This window comes from Odocoileus virginianus, chromosome 16 (genome assembly GCF_023699985.2).
Source record: "Odocoileus virginianus isolate 20LAN1187 ecotype Illinois chromosome 16, Ovbor_1.2, whole genome shotgun sequence".
Taxonomy (NCBI): Eukaryota; Metazoa; Chordata; class Mammalia; order Artiodactyla; family Cervidae; genus Odocoileus; species Odocoileus virginianus.
In genome coordinates this window covers 3,245,467-3,272,750 of record NC_069689.1, presented here as the reverse complement: position 1 = coordinate 3,272,750, position 27,284 = coordinate 3,245,467, and the positions used below count along the sequence as shown (strand labels likewise).

The following is a 27,284-nucleotide window of genomic DNA, read 5'->3' as shown; positions in this document are numbered from 1 at the left end:
TAACAAATAAGACAACAAAGAGCTCAGTTGAAATAAAACTGCATGTGATAATTTAGGCATCTTTCTTAGCATTAATAGTAGTTTATAAGTCTTACATCTACTATATTTCAGACTTTCAGAATTATTTCATTGATAGGTCAGTTAGTTTACAATTTTCCCTGAAAAATATTTGTGACTACAAGTATCTAAAATATGATGTGCTATCAACTATTTCTACTATTTTTCACCTGATAATCTTATAACCTATTCAAAATACATCTATGAGAAGGAACTTTCCTTCAAAAGAGTCCACAGTCTAGAATTGGACAATATGAACCAACTGTTCAGGAGTAAAACAAATTAGTTTCAGAACAATCATAAACTAAAGAGAAAGGATCTCAAGGATTTTTTTACCCAGCACATAAGAAAATGTCAGTTTTCCCAAATTACCTAGACTCCAGAGAATAGTAAGAGGGAAAGCAGAGATCAGTGAAAGGAATAGTGGAGTTGTACTGAAAAATGTCAGGTAGACTCAAATAAAATAGTTTTCTCTGGTGACTTTTCCTTTTAAACTGATATTAATTCGTATAATCAAATACAGCAAATCAATACAAAGCATGAGGAAGACTGTATCCAGTATGAAAATCTAGGGCATCTCCAAACACAATGTCAGTGTTTCGAGGTTGTCTCTGGCATCATTTCACCTTGTTTTTCAGCTTTGTTGCCACACGGCACCCACTCCCAAAGTCTCGAGTCTTAAAAGGTAGTTAGGACATCCTAGTGCTGTGATATCCAGAAAAGATCCCACGTTCCAGACCACTCTCTGCCGCCTCCACCTGTCAGAGACATTTTGCTCAGTTCTGATAAATTGATTCCAAATACTAAGTAATACTAATGACCAAAGTGTAATCCTTGGAGGATCATTTGCATATAACAGAGAGCCTCACAATACACAGAAAATAATCAAGTTATACTAGTCAAGACCTTTATACACTTAGCTAGACTTGGGTAATAATAACTGGCTACATTTATTCCCACTAAAGGCAAGTTGAGAAATTAATCATCTAAAGAATTTAGACACTCTCAAGGAAAATTTTCTGGATAAGTAAGGTTCCTCTCAGTTTACATCATTGTTAGAAAAGAAGGACTACTTCATTTTCTAGTTTGAGAAATATACATCCTTTGATCCTTACCAATGGTATACATGTTATGCTTCATTATTTAATTATGTGTAATTTGGATATGACTTAGCAACTGAACAACAATTTAGACAATAATGCTTCTTTTCCCTAATAAGACTACAAAACAGGCAGAAACACCTAAATATCCCCTGTCCTCCATTATCCTTTTATCCTTTCTCTCCTCCAATTACAAGAAACCTTAGTCAGGCACATGGCTACATGAAATAAACACTGCGCTTCCAAATTCCACATTCACTGAGGAAAAGCCACAGGACTAGGTCCCAACTAAGAGAGTGTAGGAAAGTGATAGGTGCAACTTCCAATGTCAAGAAAATATCCTTAAAAGGAGTAGAAGTGTCTCCTTTTCTTCCTTCCTACTTTTTGAAAAGATGTGATCTACAGATTATAAAATATCTGTGAGACATGTCAAAAGGAGCTGCGATTGGGCAGATACCACAAGATAAGAGCGTGGGGGACCAAGAAGGAAGCAGATCTCTTTGTGCACCATATGCTTCCTGGAAGATGAAAGGCTCATTTTGACTTGTTTGCAGTGGCCTGTGAAGGAACCAGGAATACAGGAAGGAACATAGGAGACACAGCAGCAGAAATGTGCAAGTGTGCCAGAGCATGGAGGAAATACTGAATCTGGGAGCCTGACTTCTGGAAGGCATCTAGCAAACAAACTTCAGCTGATCATGACATGATTACAGAGGCAATGGCAAAAGGGCAAGCAAGGAGCACTGAATATACTCAACTATAGAACACAGACTAAAACAGATGAGGAAAATGGTGACAAAATGCAGGGAAAATGTCATAACTCTGACAAAGTAGAAATCGTACCATTTACAAAAATTGGGAAGAGAGTAACAAAGATAGGAGTGGAGTGAGGACTGCAATCTAAAGCATACATTGGCTGGCAGTCATAGCAGGTATTTAACAATAAAGTATCAAATAGTAGAGGAATATATGCACATAGAGTTTTTTTAACTGTGAAAACAGTTCAATTCCATTCAGTTCAGTCACTCAGTCGTGTCTGACTCTTTGCAACCCCATGAATCGCAGCATGCCAGGCCTCCCTGTCCATCACCGACTCCCGGAGTTTACCCAAACTCACGTCCATTCAGTCGATGATGCCATCCAGCCATCTCATCCTCTGTCGCCCCCTTCTCCTCCTACCCCCAATCTTTCCCAACATCAGGGTCTTTTCAAAGGAGTCAGCTCTTCACATCAGGTGTCCAAAGTATTGGGGTTTCAGCTCCAACATCAGTCCTTCCAATGAACACCCAGGACTGATCTCCTCTAGGATGAACTGGTTTGATCTCCTTGCAGTCCAAGTGACTCTCAAGAGTTTTCTCCAACACCAAAAGCATCAATTCTTCAACGCTCAGCTTTCTTTATATTCCAACTCTCACATCTATACATGACTAATGGAAAAACCATAGCTTTAACAAGATGGACCTTTGTCAGCAAAGTAATGTCTTTCCTTTTTAATACGCTGTCTAGGTTGGTCATAGCTTTTCTTCCAAGGAGCAAGCATCATTTAATTTCATGGCTGCAGTCACTATCTGCAGTGATTTTGGGAGCCCAAAGAAATAAATTCTCTGTTTCCACTGTTTCCCCATCTATTTGCCGTGAAGTGATGGGACTGGATGCCATGATCTTAGTTTTCTGAATATTGAGTTTTAAGCCAACTTTTTCACTGTCCTCTTTCACTTTCATCAAGAGGCTCTTTCTTTCTTCTTCACTTTCTGCCATAAGGGTGGTGTCATCTGCATATCTGAAGTTATTGATATTTCTCCTGGCAATCTTGATTTCAGCTGTGCTTCATCCAGCCGGGCATTTCTCATGATGTACTCTACATATAAGTTAAATAAGAAGGGTCACAATATACAGCCATGATGTACTCCTTTCCCAACTTGGAACTAGTCTGTTGTTCCATGTCCAGTTCTAGCTGTTGCTTCTTGACCTGCATGCAGGTTTCTCAGGAGGCAGGTAAGGTGGTCTGCTATTCCCATCTCTTTAAGAATTTTCCAGTTTGTTGTGATCCACACGGTCAAAGGCTTTGGTGTAGTCAATAAAGCAGAAGTAGATGTTTTTCTGGAATTCCCTTGCTTTTTCTATGCTCCAATGGATATTGGCAATTTGATCTCTGGTTCCTCTGCCTTTTCTAAATCTAGCTTGAACATCTGGAATTTCATAGTTCACATACTGTTGAAGCCTGGCTTGGAGAATTTTGAGCATTACTTTGCTAGCATGTGGGATGAGTGCAATTGTGTGGTCGTTTGAACATTCTTTGGCATTGCTCAGACTCGTATCCATCCAAAGGACTCTCAAGAGTCACCTCCTACACCACAATTTGAAAGCATCAATTCTTTGGCACTCAGCATTCCTTATGGTCCAACACCTATACATGACTGCTGGAAAAACCATAGCTTTGACTATACAGACCTCAGTCAACAAAATGATGCCTCTAGTTTTGTCTAGGATTGTCATAGCTTTTCTTGCAAGGAGCAAGCATCTTTTAATTTCACAGCTGCAGTCACCATTCACAGTGATTTTGGAGCCCAAGAAAACGAAATCTGTCATTGTTTCCACTTTTTCCCAACCTATCTGCCATGAAATGATTGGACCAGATGACATGATCTTAGGTTTTTGACAATTGAGTTTTAAGCCAGGTTTTCACTCTCTTCTTTTACCCTTATCAAGAAGCTCTTTGGTTTCTCTTCACTTTCTGCCATTACAGTAGTATCATCTGCATATATAATATTGTTTATCTTCCATTAGTTTTCCCATATATTTACTTTTCCATAGTTTGCCATCCTTAAAGTCTAAAATCTCTCCTTGTCTTGTCACTTCTCTACAAATTTATTGTTTTTTGTTCAGATGTTATAGAAACCCCAAGTTTAAACCAACCCTTTGAGTTACTCACCACCAAATGGTCTCATGTATTTATTCAGAAAACATGCATTTCTAAACTTCTGTTTTTCTCTTTTTAATTTTTGTCAGTCTAATTTGCAAGGCCCCAACCAATAAACCTAAGATGGGTAGAGGAAAGATTGTTCTCCTCTCTTACTAGGACATGTATGTTACAGTAACAGCACTCAGTGTAAAGAAAATCAACTGGAGCATGACCCTGAGATGACCTAGACACTCAAATAAGCAGACAAGAATTTTGAATCCCAAGGTTTAATGCTCAAGGACATAAAAGAAAATATAATCAATGAAGAAATAAGATAGCTCAGCAGAAAAATAGGAAATATGAAAAAAATAATTAACATGGAAATTTTAGAACTCATAAAATATGAAATAAAAAATTGATTAGATGACCTAAACAGCAGATTGTAAATAATAGGAGGGTCAGTGAACTTAAACACAGATCATTACAAACTATCTGTTTGAAATACAGAAAGATTTTTTTTAAAAAAGAAAGAAAAATTCAATGATTTATGGAACAGTGTTAAAAGGTCAACATACTTGTAATTGGAAACCCAAAAGGAGAAAAATTAGAGAATGGGGCAGGAAAGAATATTTAAAGAAATGATGCCCTCAAATTTCCCAACTTTAGTGAAAGATAAATTTGCATACTGAAATTGCATACACCAAGAAAACTTAGGTACATCATAGTTAAATGGCTGGAGGGAAAAAAGAGATAATCTTGAAAGTAATCAGAGAGAACAACACAGTACATATGGGAATATAGTAACATGAATAATAGCTGACTTTGTATGAGAACTCATAGAGACCAGAAGACAGTAGAAGGAAATATTTAAAGTGTGAAAAAAAAAACTGAACCCAGAGCTCTGTATTTTGCAGAAATACCCTTTAAATATGAAGGCAATAACAGCAGCACTACACATAATAGCCCAAAAGTAGGAAAAACCTCAAAAGTTCATTAACCAGTAAGTGGAGAAATAAAATGTATATCTATACAATACAACATCATTTGGTGATAAAAATAAAGTACTGAGACATGCTACAAAATAGATAACTCTACAACATAAAATAACTTAGGCTAAGTCAAAGAAGGCATTCACGAAATAACCCTTATTGTCTCATTCCATTTGTATTAAATATCCAAAATAGGATAATCATACTGAAAGTAGACTAATTATGTAATGGAGGATAGGGATTAATTACAAATGTTTGTGGTGTACTTCTAAGTGTGAAAGTGAACCTGTTAGTCACTCAGTTTCTGTCCGACTCTTTGGACCCCATGGATTGTTGCCTGCCAGGCTCCTCTGTCCATGGAACTCTCCAGGCAAGAATACTGGAGTGGGTTGCCATTCCCTTCTCCAGGGAATCTTCCTGACACAAGGATCGAACCCTGGTCTCCCGCATTGCAGGCAGGTTCAGATTCTTTACCATCTGAGCCACCAAGGAAGTTTTTAGGAGAGGATGAAAATGTCCTAAAATTAGATTACAGTGATAGTTGATTGCATAACACTGTGAACATATGAAAAAACATTGAACTATTTATTTAAGTGGGCAAATTATATGATATGCTAATTATATCTCAATGAAGCTGTTAAGAAAAAGACTGAAGGCAATATAAAGACATTTTTAGATACAAGGAAAAAAAGATAACTCATGGTCAGCAGCCTGTTTTGTAAGAAAAATAAAAAGGAAGGTTTCCAGACTCAGGGGAAATAACTAGATGGAGACAAATCTATAGAAAGGAATGATAAGCACTGGAAACACTTAAAAAACAGTGTCACTTAAATCTCCATTTAGAAAAATACACATGACTATTTAAACCAAAAACAAAAATACTGTATTGTGGAGCTTACAGACTTAGGTAGATGCATTTGTTAGGATAATGACGGCATGAAGAATAGGGAAACAAGTGGAACAATATGGTTGGCAAGATTTCCGCATCTTGTATGAAGTGAAAATTAGTCACGATTATATTAACTGTGAAGTTAAACCTGTATATATCCTTGGAGCAAAAACTACAAATACAGAGGTAGTTAAAAGGCTTATAAATTAAAATGAAATTCTACCTGCATGTTTAGTCATTTTAAACAGTACTAGACACAAGACTCATATTGTTGGTAGTCATGGGCTAAAGGACACAAAGGAAAAAAAAAACAATACAAGATATGTAATACTTGCAACACACCTCAACTATATTTAGACTGTGTATTAAGTACAAGTAAGTAATACACTTACTGTGTATTAAGTAAGATGCTCTACACTACTGATAAATGAATGAAACAAGGTTATTTAACAAAAGCTAAATTATAAAGTCTATGAATCAGAGATGAACAAAGCCAAGGTCCTTTAAAAAATGGAGAATGGCTGTATATATATTAACACATCTAAAGAAAAAGCCTGTCAATCTGAGGAGCTGTTGGTCAGCAAGAGGAACCCAGGGAAAAAGAGCACAAGAGGCAAACTTTAGCAGTACTCATCTAAACACTAATAGAGAAGTTATGGGCCAGACTTCAAGCATTACAGTCCTAGGTAAGATTATTCCTCTTATGGAAATGAATGCAACAGGCTAGTGACAAATCCAATCTATATAATTTTGTTCCCACTCTATATTCCCTAAACAATGTTCTAATTATAAACTTGACTTCCCATGTATAACAGTCAACACAGAGAAAATACCTGACTCACATTAACTCAAGTCTGTGTTAACTACCACTCAAAAATTAATAAACTGGAATGGTTATTTATTAGTCTCTACAGGCCCAGTTAGTGTTCATGAGAGATGAGAACCCCCTCCCCCCGCGATGCTATGCATGGGGCTTCTCCGTTGGCTCAGAAGGTAAAGAATCTGCCTGCAAGGCTGGGGCTGGGTTCAATCTCTGGGTCGGGAAGCTCCCCTGGAGAAGGAAATGGCTATCCACTCCAGTATTCTTTTCTGGGAAATCCCATGGACAGAGGAGCTTGGCGGGCTACAGTCCATGGCGTCACAAAGAGTCAGACACGACAGAGTGACTCATACACACATTCCACACTAGGCATAATTAGGTTTGAAAGCACGGAGACCAAGAGAAGATCTCCAGGTTGTGATAATACGGTTATATGGTTACACAGTATTTCATAAGGTTACTTATTTTATGGCCTAGGTGTACAAACTTTACTGGGTAGTTCATTTTCTTTTTAATTACAAGAGTTTAAAATTTAAACCTTCATATTATTAAAAAATTTCATTTGGCTTTTTAACTGATGTGCTTGATTACATAAGACGTGGAATAAAGAGATACTGCTGACAAAAGAAAACATTAGTGAAAGGTCAGGAAATCAGATATAGTGCTTGACATAAGCTACCCCTTACACGTAACAGAAAAGAGATTCATTCACAAAACTGGAAAATAGTGCCCAATTCTTGTTTATAATAATTTATTTTTACAGCAACTAGTGAATTGTTTATCTATATAATGATAGTATTAGATCTCAATATTTCATTTGTTATTACTACATCTGCTTGTACTGTCTTGGTAGAAATCAGATAAAATGGTTGTATCAGAATGAAGAATGAACAGGTCCTAGATCAAACCTCAAATATTCCCAGTGAAATGTGTTATAAGAATTGCATCATAAAGATCTATAAATATAAGATTTACACATTTTTTTCTTGATGGCCATAATTAGCTCTATATTTTGAATTTCTATTTAACACATATTGGTTGAGATGCTTTGTAAAAAGGATGAGGCAGGTGTAAAACTGAGGAAATTAATTTAATGATATTTTTAAGGCTTCTTTTCATGGCCTTCCCCTCATTTGAGCCCTTTCCATTCTAATACTTTAGTAGACTAAGAAAATTTCATGAGATTTTTAGAAGCACTGGTTTTTTATTAAATTAATGAGAGAAGTAAATGTATAAACTAAAAAAGGGCAAAAAAAATTCAATACATCTCTGTAGAAAATTACAAATAACTTTTATTTTCAAATCCAATCTCTTGTAAACATCTTCCTCACAGAATTTATTTTATCTTAGCTTTGATTACTTGGTATTAAATATCCCTATTTTTCAGTGATAAGATTTCCAAATTCTTCTCCATCCTGGCTTTCCTCGTCAACATTTTACTAAAAAAATTTTTTTCTTTTAGGATTTATTATATTCCAGGACTTATACTGTATGGAGGCAATTCAAAGACAAATAAGAGGATGCATTTCCTTCAAGGGGCTTATTATTCTATTAGGGAGCAGCATATACAGAAGTCATTTAAGTGACATAAAGAGTCATAAAGATGTCTGAAACATGTCTGAGTATGTGAGCATATAATTACTAGCTGATATTTAGGATAATCCTCAAATTGGTGGCTTAATACAAAGAAAGACAAAAGACACTGTTTCATTCACAGGCAGCCCTTCTCCATCACTTAAATCTACTACCTTGAAAACATGGCGTCCAAGGTAACAGATTTAAGTAGGAAAAAGATAGGCTGGAGTTTTTCAGGAAACAGTTGTCTGGGGCCAGGTTTGGAAGTGGCCTGAATCCCTTCCCATAACACTCTGTCCCAGAAGTCAATCTCATGAATCCAACCTATCGACAAGTGGGGCTGGGAAATGTAGACGACCCCAAAGATATTTGTTGAACACTAATAGGCTCTGCCACAGAGTGTAAAATGGAGGCCAGCTAATTCTACTTGGAAAAGCTTTATAGAAAATATAATGCTTGAATTGGGTACCAGATCACTCTATCAGTTTTCCATTGTACATGATGAGAAAACCAAGAGAATCAACTGAAAAAATATTACAAACAATAAAAGAATTTAGCAGAATAGCTGGGCCTCCATTCATTTGAAAGATAATTATTGAACACTTGTTCTATATTCATGGGAAACATCACTGAATAAAATAAAAATTCTTAAATTTTTAAATTTAAAAAACCATGGAGTTTATAATTGACCTTGGGGAGATAGTAAGTAATAAAGTAAACAAGGGCTTTCCTGGTGACTCAGTGATAAAGAATCTGCCTGCCAATGAAAGAGACACAGGTTTGATCCCTGATCTGGGAAGATCTCACATGCCGTGGAGTAACTAAGCCTGTGTGCCACAGCTAATCAGCCTGTGCTCTAGAGCCCAGGAGCTGCAACTACTGAGCCCATGCGCCACAGCTAGTGAAGTCCACGCACCCTAGAGCCCATGCTCCCCAACAAGAGAAGCCACTGCAATGAAACGCCCACGCACCACAAGTAGAGAGTAGCCTCTGCTCACCACCACCAAAGAAAAGTCTGTGTAGTAACGAAGATCCAGCACAATCAAAAATAAAATAAACAAAAATTATTTTAAAGATAAATTAAAAATCAGATAGCATGTTAGTAGATGATAAGAGATGTGGATAAAGGAAGAGTGGAAATGGGAAAAGAATAGGTTTCATTTTTTAAACAGTGGTCCAGAAGTTGACAGTGACGAGACGAATGATGTGAGGGAGTTAGCCATAAGGATATCTTGAAGAAGAGCATTCTATCACAGAAGGAAAAACCAGGACATTATCTTTAAGTCAGGAACTTTCTTGTCATTGGGGAACACCAAGGATGCCAGCGTGGCTGAAGTAGACTGAACAACAGGAGAGAAATAGGATATGAAGGTAGAGAAATACGACAGCCATTTAAGCCTCTGGGTCTGGTCTTTATGTGAGTGAAATGGAAAGTCTTTGAAGAGTTTTAAATATAGGAGTAACATGATATTTATTAAGTTTGTGTGTAAAACAATTTATATTTGCAGCAAAACATAAAATCTATAGGAAAAAACTAGAGAAATGTGCAAAATTTATATGAAGTGTTTTTAAAACACCCCTAAAGGACACAAAAAGGAATTTGAATAAATAAGAAGATATGTATTATTCTTGGATAAAAAGACTCAGCACTATAAAATTTTTTTTTCCTTACATGAATGTATCAATTTAATGCAATTAATAAAAAAAAATTGCCCGTATGTGAATGTATCAATTTAATGCAATTAGCAAAAAAATCCACAGTTTTTCTTTCTGGACAGATAAATTAATTCTAAAGTTCATATGAAAAAATTAAAAACCAAGGTTAGGGGTGTGGTGATGCAAAACCTAGACTTACTATATATTAAATCTCACTATAAAGATCCAACAATTAAAAGAAGTTGCTACCAGCACATGAACAGGCCAAAGGAAAATGAGAGAAATTCCAGAAAGAATTCAAATACTTACATTTGAAACTTAGTATATAACAAAGTTGGCATTTCAAATCAGTAGAGGAATTCAAGCATTTAATAAATACTTACTGAGTACCTATTATGTTTCAGGCACAATTCCAGCAGTAAGCATGAGTAAAAGTTCTTGTCCTCATGAGGATGACATTCTAATGGGAATTATGACATTAAATCAATAATGTTGAGAGGACTGGGTAGTTATATTGAAGAAGATAAATCTGGACCACATACATATTCTAAGTAGAATAAATTTTTAATTTTAAAAAAACAACCTGAAACAAAGATGGGAAAATTATTTATAACCTTGGAGTAAGACAGACTTTTCTAAGTATGACTTAAATTTGAAGTTTAAGAAAAAAAACAAAAGACTGAAAATTTTGACTGCAGACAAATAAAAGAACTACTGCATGGAAAAGTAAACACTATAGGATAAGTAAAAAGAAATATAATAAGCTATAAATAATTATTTTAAATTAATATTATACATAAAAGGCTAACCTCCCCAATATAAGACAAGTTCTAGAAATAAAAAGGATCAATAACCCAATTTTTAAACATAAGCAAATATGTGAACAAATGTTTATCAAAAAAGATAATTAGTATTTAAGCAATGAAAGATGTCTGACTTTACTTATAATTAGGAAAAGATAAATGAAAAGAACACTGAGATACTATGGCTTTAGTCTATCATATTTGCAAAAATCCAGAAGTTTGACAACTCTGTTGTAATGGAAACAGTTACTCAAATACATTACTGGTGGGAGTTCAAAATAATATTTTAATCCCCATAGAGAAATATTTGGTGACACCTATTAAAATCACAAAAGTATGCATCCTCAACCCTGAAATCTTACCTCTAGGAATTTACTTTACAGATAAGTAATTTCATACATGTGCAGATTTATACACACAGTTATATATACTTCAGCATTGTATAAGCAGTAACATCCAATGATGAGTTCAAGGAGCTAAAGAATGAGGAGAAAATTAAACCCAAAGAAAGTGCAAAAAAAGAAACAATGAACAGATATTAGCCAACACTACTTGTGCTTAGATTTTTCATAACATCTTTGGGCAAGAGGAGTTTGTTTCTCCAATTTCACAGATGAGTCAAATGTGACTCAAAGAAGTGAGGCAAATAGTCCACAAGCATACAGCTTGTATGGGCAAAGACAGTCTCACAGCTATGCTGAAGTCTAGACCCTGTGTTCTTAAACAAAACTCAACACTGTCTGCTATGAAAATATGTTGTTACATTGTTGTTGTTATTTAGTCGGTAAGTCCTGTCCAATTCTTTTGGACCCTGTGGACTGTATCCCACCAGGCTCTTCTGTCCATGGGATTTCCCAGGCAAGAAGAATATATACTCTATGACTGTTCCAGGCCCAGAAAGTCACCCTAAGAAAAAAAATGAAAAGAAAACTCCCCTCCATATGTACAAAGCTGCTTATTCATTCCACAAGTATTTGTTGATTGTTCACTATGTGTCAGGAAATATCCTTAAGTAATTTAAATGAAATAAATGCAGGCACTAACCTGACAGAGGTGACAGACAAGTGTCCCATTCCCAGGGCTTGTCCCTAGGTCCTGCCAGAACCGGTAGTCACGTGGAGCCCTCTCCCCAGGGGATGCCCCTTGACTGTCAGGCTCTGTTGACCAGAGGGGAATGCATTTCCAAGCCTCATAGGTCTGAAACAACAGCAAGGCAGCTGAAGAGACAATAAAGATCCAGGGCAAAGTTAAACAGTAAGGTTCATCTCCTACGCAAAGCTACTCCTTCAAAATTGGGAGAGAGAGCTATCTTGCCTAATACATAGAAACAAATACAGAGCCAAGCAAAATGAGGAAACAGAGGAATATGTTCCAAATGAAAGAATAAGCTGAACTCCAGGAAAACAAAAAACAAAAAAACCTAAGTGAAATGGCGATGTCATTTACCTACTAAACAGTTAAAAGTAATAGTCATAAAGACACCAAACTTGGAAGAAGAAAGGATAAACACAGAGATAACTTCAACAAAGAAACAGAAAATCTAAGAAAGTACCAAACAGAAGTCAGAAAGCTGAAGAATACAATCAATCAACTAAAAAAATACACTAGAGGGCTTCAACAGCAGACTAGATGAAGGAGAAATAATCAGTGTTCTAGGGTACAGGACACTCTGTGGGACTCACCAAAACAGAGCAGAAAAAAAAAAAGATTTTAAAAAGAGAAGACAGCTTAAAGGACCAATGGGACAACATCAAATACAACAAAATTTACATCATAGGGGTCTCAGAAGGAGAAGAGCAAGAGAAAAGGGGGCAGAAAGCTTATTCAAAGAAACAATGGCTGAAACTTCCCTAACTTAAGGACACAGACATCAATATTCATGCATATGAATGTCAAATCATCATGCTATACATCTGAAATGAATGGAATGTTGCATGTCAACTATACTTCATTAGAAATGACATCAAGAAGATAAGGCAATTTTTAAAAAAAGCATTTATGAGATAATGTTAAATGGAAAAAGTTGACTACTATCTTTAATTTATCCTACATAAAAACAACTGGTCATGAGGCTCAGGCTAAGGACTGAATTGATATGAAGTTATGCGATTTGGGATGGGGACTGAGGTAAATTACTAATTTTAAAGTCTCACTGGGGAAAAAAAATCAATGAAATAGGAAACAAAAATGCAATTGAGAAAAATGAGCAAAGCTTAAAACTGGTGTTGAAAAAAATAATAAATAAACCTCTAGGAAAAAAGAAAAAACACAAAACATTTATATCAGAAATTAAAAGGTGACCATCACTATAGATACAGACTTTTCAGATGTTTAAAAGGTAATAAGAGAATAATATTGCATAGGAACCTGGAATGTTAGGTCCATGAATCAAGGTAAATTGGACGTGATCAAACAGGAGATGGCAAGAGTGAACATTGACATTTTAGGAATCAGTAAACTAAAACAAGTGCAAACCATTCAACATCACAGTATCCCAAGTCTATGTCCCAACCACTGATGCTGAAGAAGATGAAGTTGAATGATTCTATGAAGACCTACAAGACCTCCTAGAACTAACACCAAAAAAGATGCCCTTTTCATCATAGAGGACTAGAATGCAAAAGTAGGAAGTCAAGAGATACCTGGAGTAACAGTCTAGTTTGGCCTTGGAGCACAAAATAAAGCAGGGCAAAAGCTAACAGAGTTTTGGCAAGAGAATGCATTGACGTATTGGTCATAGCAAACACCCTCTTCCAACAACACAAGAGGCGACTCTACATATGGACATCTCCAGGTGGACTATACTGAAATCAGATTGATTACAGTCTTTTCAGCCAAAGATGGAAAAGCTCTATACAGTCGGCAAAAACAAGACTGGGAGCTGACTGTGGCTCAGATCATGAGCTCTTTATTACAAAATTCAGGCTCAAACTGAAGAAAGTAGGGAAAACCACTAGGCCATTCATATGACCTAAATCAAATCTCTTATGATAATATGGTAGAGGTGACGAATAGATTCAAGGGATTAGATCTGATAGAGTGCCTGAAGAACTATGCGCAGAGGTTTGTAACACTGTACAGGAGGTGGTGACCAATACCATTCCCAAGAAAAAGAAATGCAAGGAGGCAAAATGGTTGTCTGAGGAGGCCTTACAAATAACTGAGAAAAGAAGAGAAGCGAAAGGTAAAGGAGAAAGGGAAAGATAAACCCAATTGAATGCAGAGTTCCAGAGAATAGAAAGGAGAAATAAGAAATCCTTCTTAAGTGAACAATGCAAAGAAACAGAGGAAAACAACAGAATGGGAAAGACTAGAGATCTCTTTAAGAAAATGCAAGATACAAAGGGAACATTTCATGCAAAGAGGGCACAATAAAGGACAAAAATAGCAAGGACTTAACAGAGCAGAGAGATTAAGAAGAGGTGGCAAGAATACACAGAAGAACTGTGCAAAAAAGCTCTTAATGACTCAGATAACCACAATGGTGTGATCACTCACCTGGATCCAGACGTCCTGGAGTGTGAGGTCAAGTGGGCCTTAGGAAATGTGGTTATGAACAAAGTTAGTGGAGCTGATGGAATTCCAGCTGAGCTATTTAAAATCCTAAAAGATGATGCTCTTAAAGTGCTGTACTCAATTTGCCAGCAAATTTGGAAAACTCAGCAGTGGCCTCAGGACGGGAAAAGGTCAGCTTTTATTCCAATACCAAAGAAAGGCAATGCCAAAGAATGGTAAAATTACCGTACAATTGCACTCATTTCACGAACTAGCAAGATTATGCTCAAAATCTTTCAGGCTAGGCTTCAGCCCTATGTGAACCAAGAACTTCCAGATGTATAATCTGGATTTAGAAAAGGCAGAGGAACCAGAGATCAAATTGCCAACATCTGTTGGATCATAGAAAAAGCAAGGGAATTCCAAAAAAACATCTACTTCTGCTTCATTGACTACGCTAAAGCCTTTTACTGTACAGATCACAACAAACTATGGAATATTTTTGAAGAGATGGGAATATCAGACCACCGTACCTGCCTCCTGAGAAATCTGTATGCAGGTCAAGAAGCAATAGTTAGAACTGGACATGGAAAAAAGGACTGGTTCAAAATTGGGAAAGGAGTATGTCAAGGCTATATATTGTCAGCCTGCTTATTTAACTTATATGCAGGTTACATCATGCAAAATGCTGGGCTAGATGACTTCACAAACTAGAATCAAGATTGCCAGAAGAAATTATCAACAACCTCAGATATGCAGATGATATCACCCTTATGGCAGAAAGCGAAGAGGAACTAAAGAGCCTCTTGATGAAGGTGAAAGAGGAGAGTGAAAAAGCTGGCTTAAAACTCAACATTCAAAAAACGAAGATCGTGGGATCCAATCTCATCACTTCATGGCAAATAGATGGGAAAAATGTGGAACTGTCAGATTTCATTTTCCTGGGCTCCAAAATCACTGCAGATGGTGACTGCAGCCACAAAATTAAAAGATGATTGCTTCTTTGAAGAAAAGCTAAGACCAACCTAGACAGTGTATTAAAAAGCAGAGACATCACTTTGCTGACAAGGGTCTGTATAGTCAAAGCTATGGTTTTTCCAGTAGTCATGTGTGGATGTGAGAGTTGGACCATAAAGGAGGCTGAGCACCCAAGAATTGATGCTTTTGAACTGTGGTGCTGGAGAAGACTCTTCAGAGTCCCTTGGACTGCATGGAGATCAAAGCAGTCAACCCTAAAGGAAATTAACCCTGAATATTCATTGGAAGGACTGATGCTGAAGCTGAAACTCCAATACTTTGGCCACCTGATGTGAAGAACTGACTCACTGGAAAAGACCCCGATGCTAGGAAAGATTAAGGGCAAGAGGAAAGGGCATAACATATACACACTTTTGAACTGTGCTGGAGAAGGCTCTTGAGAGTCCTTTGGACTGCAAGGAGTTCACACCAGTCAATCCTAAAAGGAAATCAAACCGTGATTATTCTCTGGAAGCACTGATGCTGAAGCTGAAGCTCTAATACTTTGGTCATGTGATGTGAAGAGCTAACTCATTGAAAAAGACTCTGATTCTGGGAACGATTGAAGGCAAAAGAAGAAGGAGGTGGCAGAGGGTGAAACTGTTGGCATCACTGACTCAATGGACATGAATTTGAGCAAATTCTGGGAGTTAGTGAAGGACAGAGAAGCCTGGCATTCTACAGTCCATGGGGTCACAAACAGTTGAACACAACTTAGCAACTAAACAACAACAACAATATACACATTACTATATAGAAAATGCTGTGCAGTGCTTAGTCGCTCAGCTGTGTCTGACTCTTTGCCACCCCATGGACTGTAGCCTGCCAGACTCCTCAGTCCATGGGGATTCTCCAGGCAAGAATACTGGAGTGGGTTGCCATGCCTTCCTCTGGGGGATCTTCCCGACCCAGGGATCGAACCCACGTCTCCCACATTGCAGGCAGATTCTTTACCAGCTGAGCCACCAGGGAAGACCAAGAATACTGGAGTGGGTAGCCTATCCCTTCTCCAGGGGATCTTCCCACACCAGGAATCAAACTGGGATCTCCTGCTCTGCAGGCGGATTCTTTACCAGCTGAGCTACCAGGGAAGCCCACATATAAAATAAATAAATATTAATAAAGACCTAATATATAGCACAGGGGCTTCCCAGGTGGCTCAGTGAGTCTGAGCCTGCAAGAATCTGCCTGCAATGCAAGAGATTCAAGAGACCCCAGTTCGAACCTTGAGTCGAGAAGATTCCCTGGAGGAGGGCATGGCAACCCACTCCAGTATCCTTGCCTACAGAATCCCACGTACAGAGAGCCTCAGGAGCCACAGTCCATAGGGTCGCAAAGAGTAGGACACGACTGAAGTGGCTGAGCATGCACACAGAGCCCAACGGAACTCTACTCAGTACCATGTAATGACCTATGTGGGAAATGAGTCTAACAAAGTGGGGATATATGTGTACGTATAACAGATTCACTGTGCTAGACAACAGAAAGTATCACAACATTGTAAATTAACTATACTCCAACTTTAAAGAATAGGGTTTCCCTGGTAGCTCAGTTGGTAAAGAAACTGTCCACAGTGCAGGAGACCTGGGTTCAATCCCTGGGTCTGGAAGATCCCCTAGAGAAGGAAAAGGCAACCCTATCCAGTATTCTTGCCTGGGGGGGTTACACTCCACATGGTTGCAAGAGTTAGACACGACTTAGCGACTGTACCACCATCAATTAAAAAAATAACAACACTGAGCCACTGAATCAAAAAATAATATATGTGACTCCAAACACATGCACACTGACACATCTGAAGCACAAGTTTCAAAATAATACTTACACACATTATGTACAATTCTAATATTTTTTCTGTTCTTTTCGTTAATTTTAAGACATGTCAATGAAAATAAACAGAATGTAGGATGGAAAAATAAAAATCATATCCATAAAATTATTAAGGCTATGACAGATTTGAACAGCATATTATAACAAGCCTGATCTAAAGTGTATACATAAAACTCGACATGTGTCAATTAAAGAATCCACAATCTTCTCTTGTAGACACAGACCATTTAAAATTCTGTACATGAATTAGGCTCCAGAGCAAATCTCAGCACTAACAAACTGATATCATGTAGTCCTCAACTTTAAAATATTAGCTTAAAAAGAGAAAATTACTGTGCTAAATAAGCAAATAAAGAAACCAGATAAGAAAAACCAGAGGACGCTGGTTTGAAAGTCCAAATAATAAGAAAAAAAAAATAGAGACAGAATAAAAAGACCAATGTGTAAGAAAGAGTAAATTAAATTTGTAAAGCCTACTTGTTTATTGCCATTGTAGTATTTCTAACTATTTTATTAATTTACTTATATATTTCACACAAGAAAAATATACTGACCACTGATTCAGAGATGAATCAACAATTATTTAAACTGTCATCTACCATGGGCAAGGCAATTTCCTAAATGGTAAGAATGATGGGAGATATTTATTGTAGAATAAAGAAAATGAGTATATATGTGATACAAAATATAAGGCAATAAATTCCACACATTTCTCGGTACAGAGAGGAGATTAATTTTGATGTGTGATGAGATGAGTGATTAGGAAGGAGGCAACCTTGAAATATAAGTAGGATTTGAATATGCATGTACATTTGTGCTCGGTCACAAGTCAAAGTTCCACTCTTTGCAACCCTATGAACTGTAGTCTGCAAGGCTCCTCTGTCCATGGGACTTCCCAGGTAAGTATACTGGAATAAGATGCCAACAGACAGGAAGAAAAGGAAGCGTGAGAAAATGCAAAATGTATCTAACATAAATAGAAAATGGTTCTAGGTAGAACACAGACCAAGGAAGAACAGATCACAAAGGTGGTTTGGGGGCAAACAGAAGACATCGCTAAAAGCTACAGCAAAAGGTGAAACTTTATTGTATCTGTGGCAGATGGGTAGGTATGAAGGTTGTCACTGAAGTTTTATTTTAGCAGAAGTAGTGATAAGAATTATGGTCCAAGAAAATTGGCTAGGAAACCATTTCTATAGACAAATCAGGGATTAAGAAGGTATGCTGCTGCTGCTGCTGCTGCTGCTGCGTCGCTTCAGTCGTGTCCAATTCTGTGCGACCCCATAGACGGCAGCCCACCAGGCTCCGCTGACCCTGGAATTCTCCAAGCAAGAACAATGACTGGGTTGCCATTGCCTTCTCCGAAGAAGGTATGAGCTAACACAATGATTGTAAGAACACGGAGGGCTAGAAAGATGAGAGACCTACAGCAAAGGCAGAATCATGACTTGACAACCAGACAAGGGTTCAATGACAGTTGAAGATGAATCCGTTTTCTCAGTGACAAGTTGGTCGGATTGTCATTAATAGAAATAGGGAATGCAGGAAATAGTATGAGTTGGGATGGGAAATGAGTTTGCCTTTACATATAGGCAGTATAGCCTATAGGAATGTATTAGAAACATGGTCCTAAAATTACTAGAAGGCAATTATTTTTATAAAATGTGATTTTAAACTTATCTGCCATTCTGTTTCACTGAACCCTTAAGTCACTATATTTCTTCCTTTTTTCTCAAGGTCCCTTTTGCTCCTCCTGACTTCACCTTCTTCCAGAATGTTTAGCAGCTCCAGGGTATACCATGCACTGTACAGCGAGTGCTAATCTCAGAATCTCCTGCGATCGCGCAACATGGTGACCTTGCTTCCTTCCTAACCATTATGAATCGTGGGGCATGGTTTCAACTTCTCCTCAATTACTACCACTGTTAAAGTCTGACATTAGGAAGAAACCAGATATATCCTTAAGCCTGGGATGAGTTCCCACCAAAGTAGCCCATTCTCTTTCATTAGTCACTCTTTGAAAATAAACTAAAAGTGCATCTATATAAAATACAAAAGCAGAGTGACAACCTAAGTGCTATGGACTAAACATCTGCGTCCCCCCCACAAAATCATATGTTGAATTTCATAACCCCATATGATAGTATTAGGAGGTAGAGGCTTTGAGAGGTGATTAAGTCATGAGTATGGAATCCCTCATGAGTGGGATTAGTGACCTTATTAAAGAGGCTCTAGTGAACTCTTTCTTCCTGCCATGAATGGCATAATCTTCCATATTTTTCTGAGTATGTTTTATAACCTTTTAAAAAGCAAAAAAAAAAACCAAAAAAAACCCAACCTTCTTAAGTCAAGGGTCAAACAAAAACAATCTGGCCTGTGGTTTGTAATTTGCTTACATCTAGAGGAAGGTCCTCCTCATTCTATCCTATGTCTCTGCAGTCTGAAGGCTGGCTCCTTACCAGCTCTTCCTGACAATAAATCTGCCAGTCAAAAGTTCTACCCAGGTACATCTGCAAACCAGGAAGCAGCCACTCCCCAGAAACCAACCAGGCTGGCACCCTGATCTCAGACTTCTGGCCTTCAGAACTATGAGAAATAAATTTGTTTTTCATAAGTCACTCAGTCTATGGTATTTTGCTATAGTAGCCTGAACTAAAACACTAGATTTCTTCCTATTTCAATGACTTTCCATATTTCAATACTCTTTAACTCTTTCTTTCCACTTACTCACTTCAGTATAACAGACAGTATACAGTCAGTTAATTTTTCATTTTCTCCTCCTTTTTCTATTTCCTTAGGTCTCCTCTCCACCTTTTTTCTAAGGTTTTTCTGAGAATGAAACATGGAAATGTAAATAAAGAAAATGGTCAGTAAAGAAATTCGAGGAGATAATGGAAATAGTCCATATTTTGTGGTGCTGGTGGTTTCACAGGTATAAACATTAGTCAAAATTCATTCAACATGAATGTTGTTTATCATACATAAATTATATTTCAGTAAATGGATTTAAAATATAATCTAATGTGAAGCATCTGGAAGGTGAGAAATAATTGCTAATTTGCTCCTCTATGCCCTTCTTTTTTCACCTAAGAGGAAAAAAATACCTATTTTTAAAAATAGTCAGTCACTATTCCTTCCATGAAAACTTCTAAAAACTTCCTGAGATAATTATAAGGTTATTTCTCTGTCTCTCCTCCTCCACACTAAATCCCAACATCCTTCTCTTTTTCTGAAAATTGCATTTTCCTATTCCTTTATTTAAAAATATTTCTCATTTCAGTTAAATAACAAAAACAGAGTAACTGACACACATGCTACAAAATAGCTTTGGATGTCAGCTCTGCTAAAATCTATGAACATTGCTGGTAGTACTATGTTGTTTGTTCACATATTAAAAGAGATTTATTATACCCCCCTTTAATCCTATTCATCCAAACTCACATGAATTCAGCTATACAAGTACTCTTTTCAAGCCTTTTATTAATCACTGGCTATAACTATACTCCCAAAGTGAATCATATTCTTTTATTTATTTACTTTTTGAATCATATTCTTTTAAAACAATAAAAGCTAAGACCCTTTCTTTTCAAAATTTGCTCCTACCATTAGAAAAACTTAACTCTTCATTTTAATATATCAAATGAAGTCTTGGTACCAACACAGTTATCATGAATTTATATATTTTAAATCAAAGCAAAATATTGCATGGTATGTTTTCTTACATTAGTGAATTCTCTAGCTGTTTTGCCAGAATACTAAGTATAGGCTGTCTTCCCTAATTTGCTAAAATTGTAAAGAGTTTACTAAAATGGATTATTAAAAAATACTAATATAAAAAAAAAATACTAATAGACTTGAAACTACCACTACAATTTTCAAAATAAATGCTTTTGGGATGATTTGCCACTTTGCTTTGTTTTTTAAAACCATAATTCTTTTCTATATAAATATAAAGTGTTCCTCACCCTTTTTCATCTCACTCTTTATTCAATATTTATCACTTCTTAAAGAAGTGAGTAGATAATGAAAAATAAAATTACCCTCTCCCCAGTCCATTTTACTCACCTACAAAACGGGCTGGGAATAGTAGGTATCACATAACAAAGTCCTCCATTCAGGCAGAATGACCTGTGACTAGGACCACAGGGCTCTTCGTGATCTAAAACATATACACAAATAAAAGACAAATTATAGTTTTTCTAGTAAAATAAGGAAAAGGACTAAGTATCTTAGACTGAAGTAGTAATTCTAAAAATTAGAATAAAAAACTGTTTATTAAAATGAAGGACTTAGTCTCATTCCTTATTTGATAAGCAGGGACTTCTATCTCTTTGAGGGAAAGAAACTAATCTGTCTTAAGGATATGGCCATTAATTACAATAGAGTTAAAAACTGTATTGCAGAAATAGGGACAGTCTCTAATATATTAAGGGCTTCCCTGGTGGCTCAGTGGTGAAGAATCCATCTGCCAACATAGAAGTCACGGGTCTGATCCCTGAGTTGGGAAGATCCCCTGGCGAAAAAAAAAATGGCAACCCACTCCAGTATTGTTGCCTGGGAAATTCCATGGGCAGAAAAGCTGGGTGGGCTACAGTCCATGGGTTCAGGGAAGAGGTGGACACAGCTTAGCAACTGAACAATATAGTAGATTAAAAGGAGAAGACCAGTATCTTAAAATAAATAGTGGCTTTTCTCATCCAGTACAGCTCTGCTTACAGTTCTGTCCCAATAGTATATTTAGATTCCTATCTTTCCTTTAAGGTCTCAGATACATTAAAGTCTGAAATTGCTGTGGGAAAAAATTTTAGATTATTAAATAAATTCTGATGTTCAAAATCATCTTTAAGTATTTCTATATATGACAATTTTAACATCAAAAAAACAAAAATATCTTAATAGGTTTTGATTTGCAAGGGGACTTTAGGTAATAGCTAGTAACTAGACAGACATATTTAAAGTCCTCAATAAAACTGAAAACAGTAATACCATCATATGGGATACAGCAAACATTTTTGGAATATTAAAAAAATAAATCTCTGTATCTCTCTTCCTTTCTCTCTTCTTTCTCCCTCCTTTCTTCCTTCCTCATCTTTGACCTTTCCATTATGCATCTTTCTCTGCCTTCCCTTTTTCTCTTGGTACCTATCCCTCCCTTCCAGACTAAAGCTCCTCACTCACTCTTAGAAAAAAATTCCCCCAAAACCATTAGACAGAAAAATTTAGAAACAAACATAGGAGAAGTTATAATGTTATGTGTATAATAAGTTATATATACTATATACTTTAAATATGTCTTTATAATTACTCATTGAGTTATACTACTATAGACTACTATTTATGATTAGAAAAGTCAATTGCTGAATGCTTTATCTTTTGATCCTGAAGGGGGAATTATTTAATACATTGCTTTAAAATTGAACTTTGTTGGTTCCTGATCATTTCTGTGCAGAAAGTGATGTAGAATCTTATGTGAAGAAGAAAATGGCATTGTTCCAATTTGGCATTTTAAAAAATAGCATACTAGTTTTAAAAAAGTTATTTAGAATTTATTTGCCACTAAGATATTAATACCCTTAAGATATAATTACTATCAAACCAGATGTCTTTACTGTCAGAATTTGAACTTTGCTTTTATTTTAAATTGATTCACCCTTACATTACAATTATAAAAATATAAAAATGTAAAGAGGAAAACAGAACTTACAAAGAATTTAAGTGGAAGAAAGGAAAGTAAACCAACCAGAACTAATCTTCTAATTTTTTTCTTTTTCACACAATGTTATGCTTCTTTACTAAAGGAAATCAGTCCTGAATATTCATTGGAAGGACTGATGCTGAAGCTCCAATACTTTGGCAACATGATATGAAGAACTGACTTATTGGAAAAGACCTTGATGCTGGGAAAGATTGAAGGCGGGAGGAGAAGGCGACGACAGAGGATGAGATGGTTGGATGGCATCACCGATGCAATGGACATGAGTTTGAGCAAACTCTGGGAGTTGGTGATGGACAGGGAAGCGTGGCGTGCTACAGTCCATGGGTCACAAAGAGTTGGACACGACTGAGCGACTGAACTGAACTGATGCTTCTTTACAACAAAACAACTTTTTCTTTTTTTCAAAACAACTTTTTATAAGATAATTCTTAAAATTTTCCAGGAATAATTTGGCTGACAAAATCCCAGTTGACATTACATTATGTTAGAATTATGGACATCATCATATGCGGTTTTCCATTGAGGGTGGAGTGTCAACTTTATCACAGAATGCTTCCTGTAGCTGAAATTAATGTCCTTGTTTTTAATAGGATCACAACCAGTTATGACTCAACATCTGGGATTTTATCAGTAAGGAATACTCATCTAACCTGAATCACTATCTCTGAATCTATTTGTATTCTGATTTCATTTACTTATTTGTAAAGTTGATAGCAGATTTAGAGTACACCAGAATTAGTCTGTAAAATGTGATAAAATGTAGGTCTAAATAAAATAGTTCCATGTTATAAAGCAAGGTCTTTTAAAACCAAGGTATTTCATATTTCTAGGATAATTGTAGGTGGGAAAAATACAGTCTTGTATTGATATAAGTTTCTTTTTTGTTTATATTTCTATGGTATAAATTTTTTGACCCACGTTGACAAAAGTATAAACTTACAAGAAATTACCTGTTGTCATCTTAACTTCTAAATAGTTTCATTCTTGGTACAAAGTTTAGGGTTGAAAAACAGCACCTAAAATTAATAATTCAGGAAAAATTATCCTCTTTTGATAGCATTACAAAATTTCAAATATTGTAACAATAATATTCTTTTAAATGATGAAAATAATTAAGCATTTATAAGCTAGGGACAAAATTCTTTGGTTAGAGCATCTATAGTTTTAGATACTTATCATATATATCAGTAAAAAAATATGAACAGGTAAAACTAAAAGATCAATAAACAGTATAAATGCACTAGATACAAATCACTGCCTAAGTAATATAATGCAATCTTAAATCTCTCTCTGAAGAAAAGTCTAATGTTTTACTTTTAATGAAAGTGAAAGTCGCTCAGTCGTGTCCGATTCTTTGTGACCCCATGGACTATACAGTCCATGCAATTCTCCAGGTGAGATTACTGGAGTGGGCCATGTCCTCCACCAGGGGATCTTCCCAACCCTGGGATCAAACCCAGGTCTCCTGCATTGCAGACAGTATCTTTACCGGTTGAACCATAAGGGAAGCCCAAGAATACTGGAGTGGGTAGCCTATCCCTTCTCCAGCAGATCTTCCCAACCCAAGAATCGAACAGGAGTCTCCTGCATTGCAGGTGGATTTTTTACCTACTGAGCTATCAGGGAAGACCAATAAACATTGTTAATTTAGTAGTATATCATATGAGATTCTATATGAAAAATACTAGTCTATAAGCAAAAATGAATGACTTGAAATTGACATTTTAACTTTCTCATAAAGCCTATTTCTAATTTGACTTTTCAAAAGAACAAGTTTCAATTTTTAAGTTTATTAAAAATGACCAAAAGGTTTGCATTTCTACAGAACTTTAAAAATTTTTATAAAAGTACTTTTAAATTTACTGTAGATTACATATTACATTTACCAATCTACATGTACCTTTCTTTTGAAAAATGTCTAGCATCTGACAAAACAAAGGAGCTATGTATTAAGTTATCTGCTATAACAGAAACAAAGGAATTCCAAAAGACATTTGAAAAGATGATAGATTTATACTTACATTATGATTATATGCTCTCATTTTCATTTTATAAAAGAGACTTACTCCTGACTTAAGGAAAAAGACTTTTGTAACAGAAATCTCAGTCAACAACTTCCTATTAACATAGGTGTAATAAGCAAGATCTTCTCTCAAAGCAAGTCACTCTTAGACAAGCAGTGAGAGAGAGAAAGATAGAAATTAAGCCTATTTAATTTGAAATAATCACTGGTTCATTGTATGAGTTTCTTTTTCTAAAGAAACAGGCTTACCTCAATAGAAATTTACATTCATACAAACAATAAATTTTGTTGGACAGGCAGCATTTCAAAAGTTTTTGAATAATGCAGTCTGCAGCAGCTGTGCCTTGCCCTTTATAATCCGTCAAAAATCTGATTTATATAGCTGCAGTGCACAGTGTGGGTGCAGTTGAGAAAGACCAAGGTGTGCACAGAGGTCAGGTACCAGCCAAGGGAACCAGCCCTTTCAGTCCACATGTTCAGAGTTTAAAATGGAGCAGAATTTTATTTAGAAAAGAAGTTGTTCTAAGCTGCCTTCTCAAATCACTTTCCAATATTTTCAAGTGATTAAACCATATTCATTTGGCTCCTAACTTATCTTTGTATGGCTGAATAATTCCATCATGGTGTATAATTTTGTGAAGAAAAGGAATTTTAACACGGAGTTAGTGGACAAGTATTTCACGGATTTTTTTTTGGTCTGACTCAAACAGTTTATTTTTAGCATAAACATATAACATCAATATGAGATGTCTAACTAAAGCAAGCACCACCAACAAGACCAAGACGGCATCTCCCTTCTAAGATTTAGGTTTTGCCCAGAATTCTTCATATAGGTAACAGCCCATACCAAGAGTCATTGCTCCCACAACAAAGCCTTGGGCTGCCACACGCATGTGGAGCAGGTGAACAGACATTTTAGTACTTCCCCTGCTCTTCAATCTATATAATCCATATGCAACAACTGCTGCAAAACCTGCCATTCCAATGGGGACAAATGGTGCCTCTCTAGCTTTTTGGATAAGTTTAGATCCCCGATCTTCATCATATGAAGAAAGAGAAACATCTGTGTCACTTGACATAGTGATTGAAGAATCTTCAGACAACTACAAGACGTTTCAGGTTCTTACCAGCTTCTGACCCCACTCCTGCACCCGCCCTCCATGGATTTTTTAAAATTAATTAGTTTATTTTAATTGGAGGCTAATTACTTTTACAATATTGTGGTGGTTTTTTGCCATACATTGACATGAATCAGTCACAGGTGTACATGTGTCCCCCAGTCCCACCTCCCTCCTCATCCCATCCCTCTGGGTTGTCCCAGTGTACTGGTTTTGAGTGCCCTGTTTCATGCATCAAACTTGGACTGGTCATCTATCTCAAATATGGCAATATTCATGTTTCAATGCTATTCTCTCAAATCATCCCACCCTCACCTTCTCCCACAGAGTCCAAAAGTCTGTTCTTTTTATCTGTGTCTCTTCTGTTGTCTCATAAATAGGGTCAGTGTTACCATCTTTCTAAATTCCATATATATGCATTAATATACTGTACTGGTGTTTTTCTTTCTGACTTACTTCACTCTGTATAATAGGCTCCAGTTTCATCCATCTTATTAGAACTGACTCAAATGTGCTCTTTTTAATAGCTGAGTAATATTCCATTTCCATAGGGTTTTTTAAAAAAGGAATATCCTTACAAAATATATAACATTTACATAAATAATGCTTTGAAGTACTGAGAAAATTAAAAGAAGGTAACAGTTACAATACAGCGTACATACAATACCATGTTCAGTTTGAAACATAAACAATAGCAAGTAATTACAAAAATGTTTTAGGCTGACAATGCAATTCAACTTAATATATTTTCACAGACACCTATTTATGTCACTATATTAACACACACAGAAACAAACCTTAACTATTAAGGAGTATCAGAGAAAGATTCTGAGGGAGCTTTATTTGTGCTGAGCCTTGAAGAATGAGTAAGAGTTTATTGTTTTCCGATAGAGGTAACAGCATGTTCAAAGGCACAGAAGAAAGAAAATCCTAAAGTATTCAGATAACAGCAGATAGATTACAGGTCATGATGTGTTCAGGATGTGTATGTGGTTTTATAAGAGGAGAGGATGGTGAGGGAAGGAATGGCAAGAACAAGCCTTGTAAAATAAGGAGGGTTCAGACAGTGGACTTTATCTAAAGGGCAATGAGGCTTCTTGGAAAGGTTTTTATTAGCAAAGAGGGGGCATGACCACACCTACATTTTAGAAAATTCATTTTGATAATGGTGTAGAAAATAGACTGCAATCTACAGAGGAACTGCTACCAGAGAAAACCACTTGGAGGCCATTTTAATAATCAAAAATAGTGAAGAAATAAAGTAATGGGAATGAGCATAAATGAGAGAATTACA

The 27,284-nt window shown here is 36.3% G+C and overlaps 1 protein-coding gene and 1 pseudogene across 16 annotated transcripts in view; both read right to left on the bottom strand.

Annotated features, from left to right (window-relative positions):
• The window catches only part of NRG4 (neuregulin 4), a 105,162-nt gene that overhangs the window by 43,076 nt on the left and 34,802 nt on the right, over positions 1–27,284 (bottom strand). For 10 of the 16 annotated variants that reach the window (XM_070477623.1, XM_070477634.1, XM_070477636.1 and 7 more), the window contains 2 exons: positions 23,800–23,865; positions 21,199–21,292 (listed from right to left, as the gene is read on the bottom strand). In XM_070477623.1, the coding sequence (XP_070333724.1) occupies positions 21,199–21,292; positions 23,800–23,809 (104 nt within the window). In that variant the 5' untranslated portion in view covers positions 23,810–23,865. The other 6 variants (XM_070477631.1, XM_070477630.1, XM_070477632.1 and 3 more) reach the window with 5 other exon arrangements.
• Positions 25,670–25,985, bottom strand: LOC110128987 (HIG1 domain family member 1A, mitochondrial pseudogene; annotated as a pseudogene).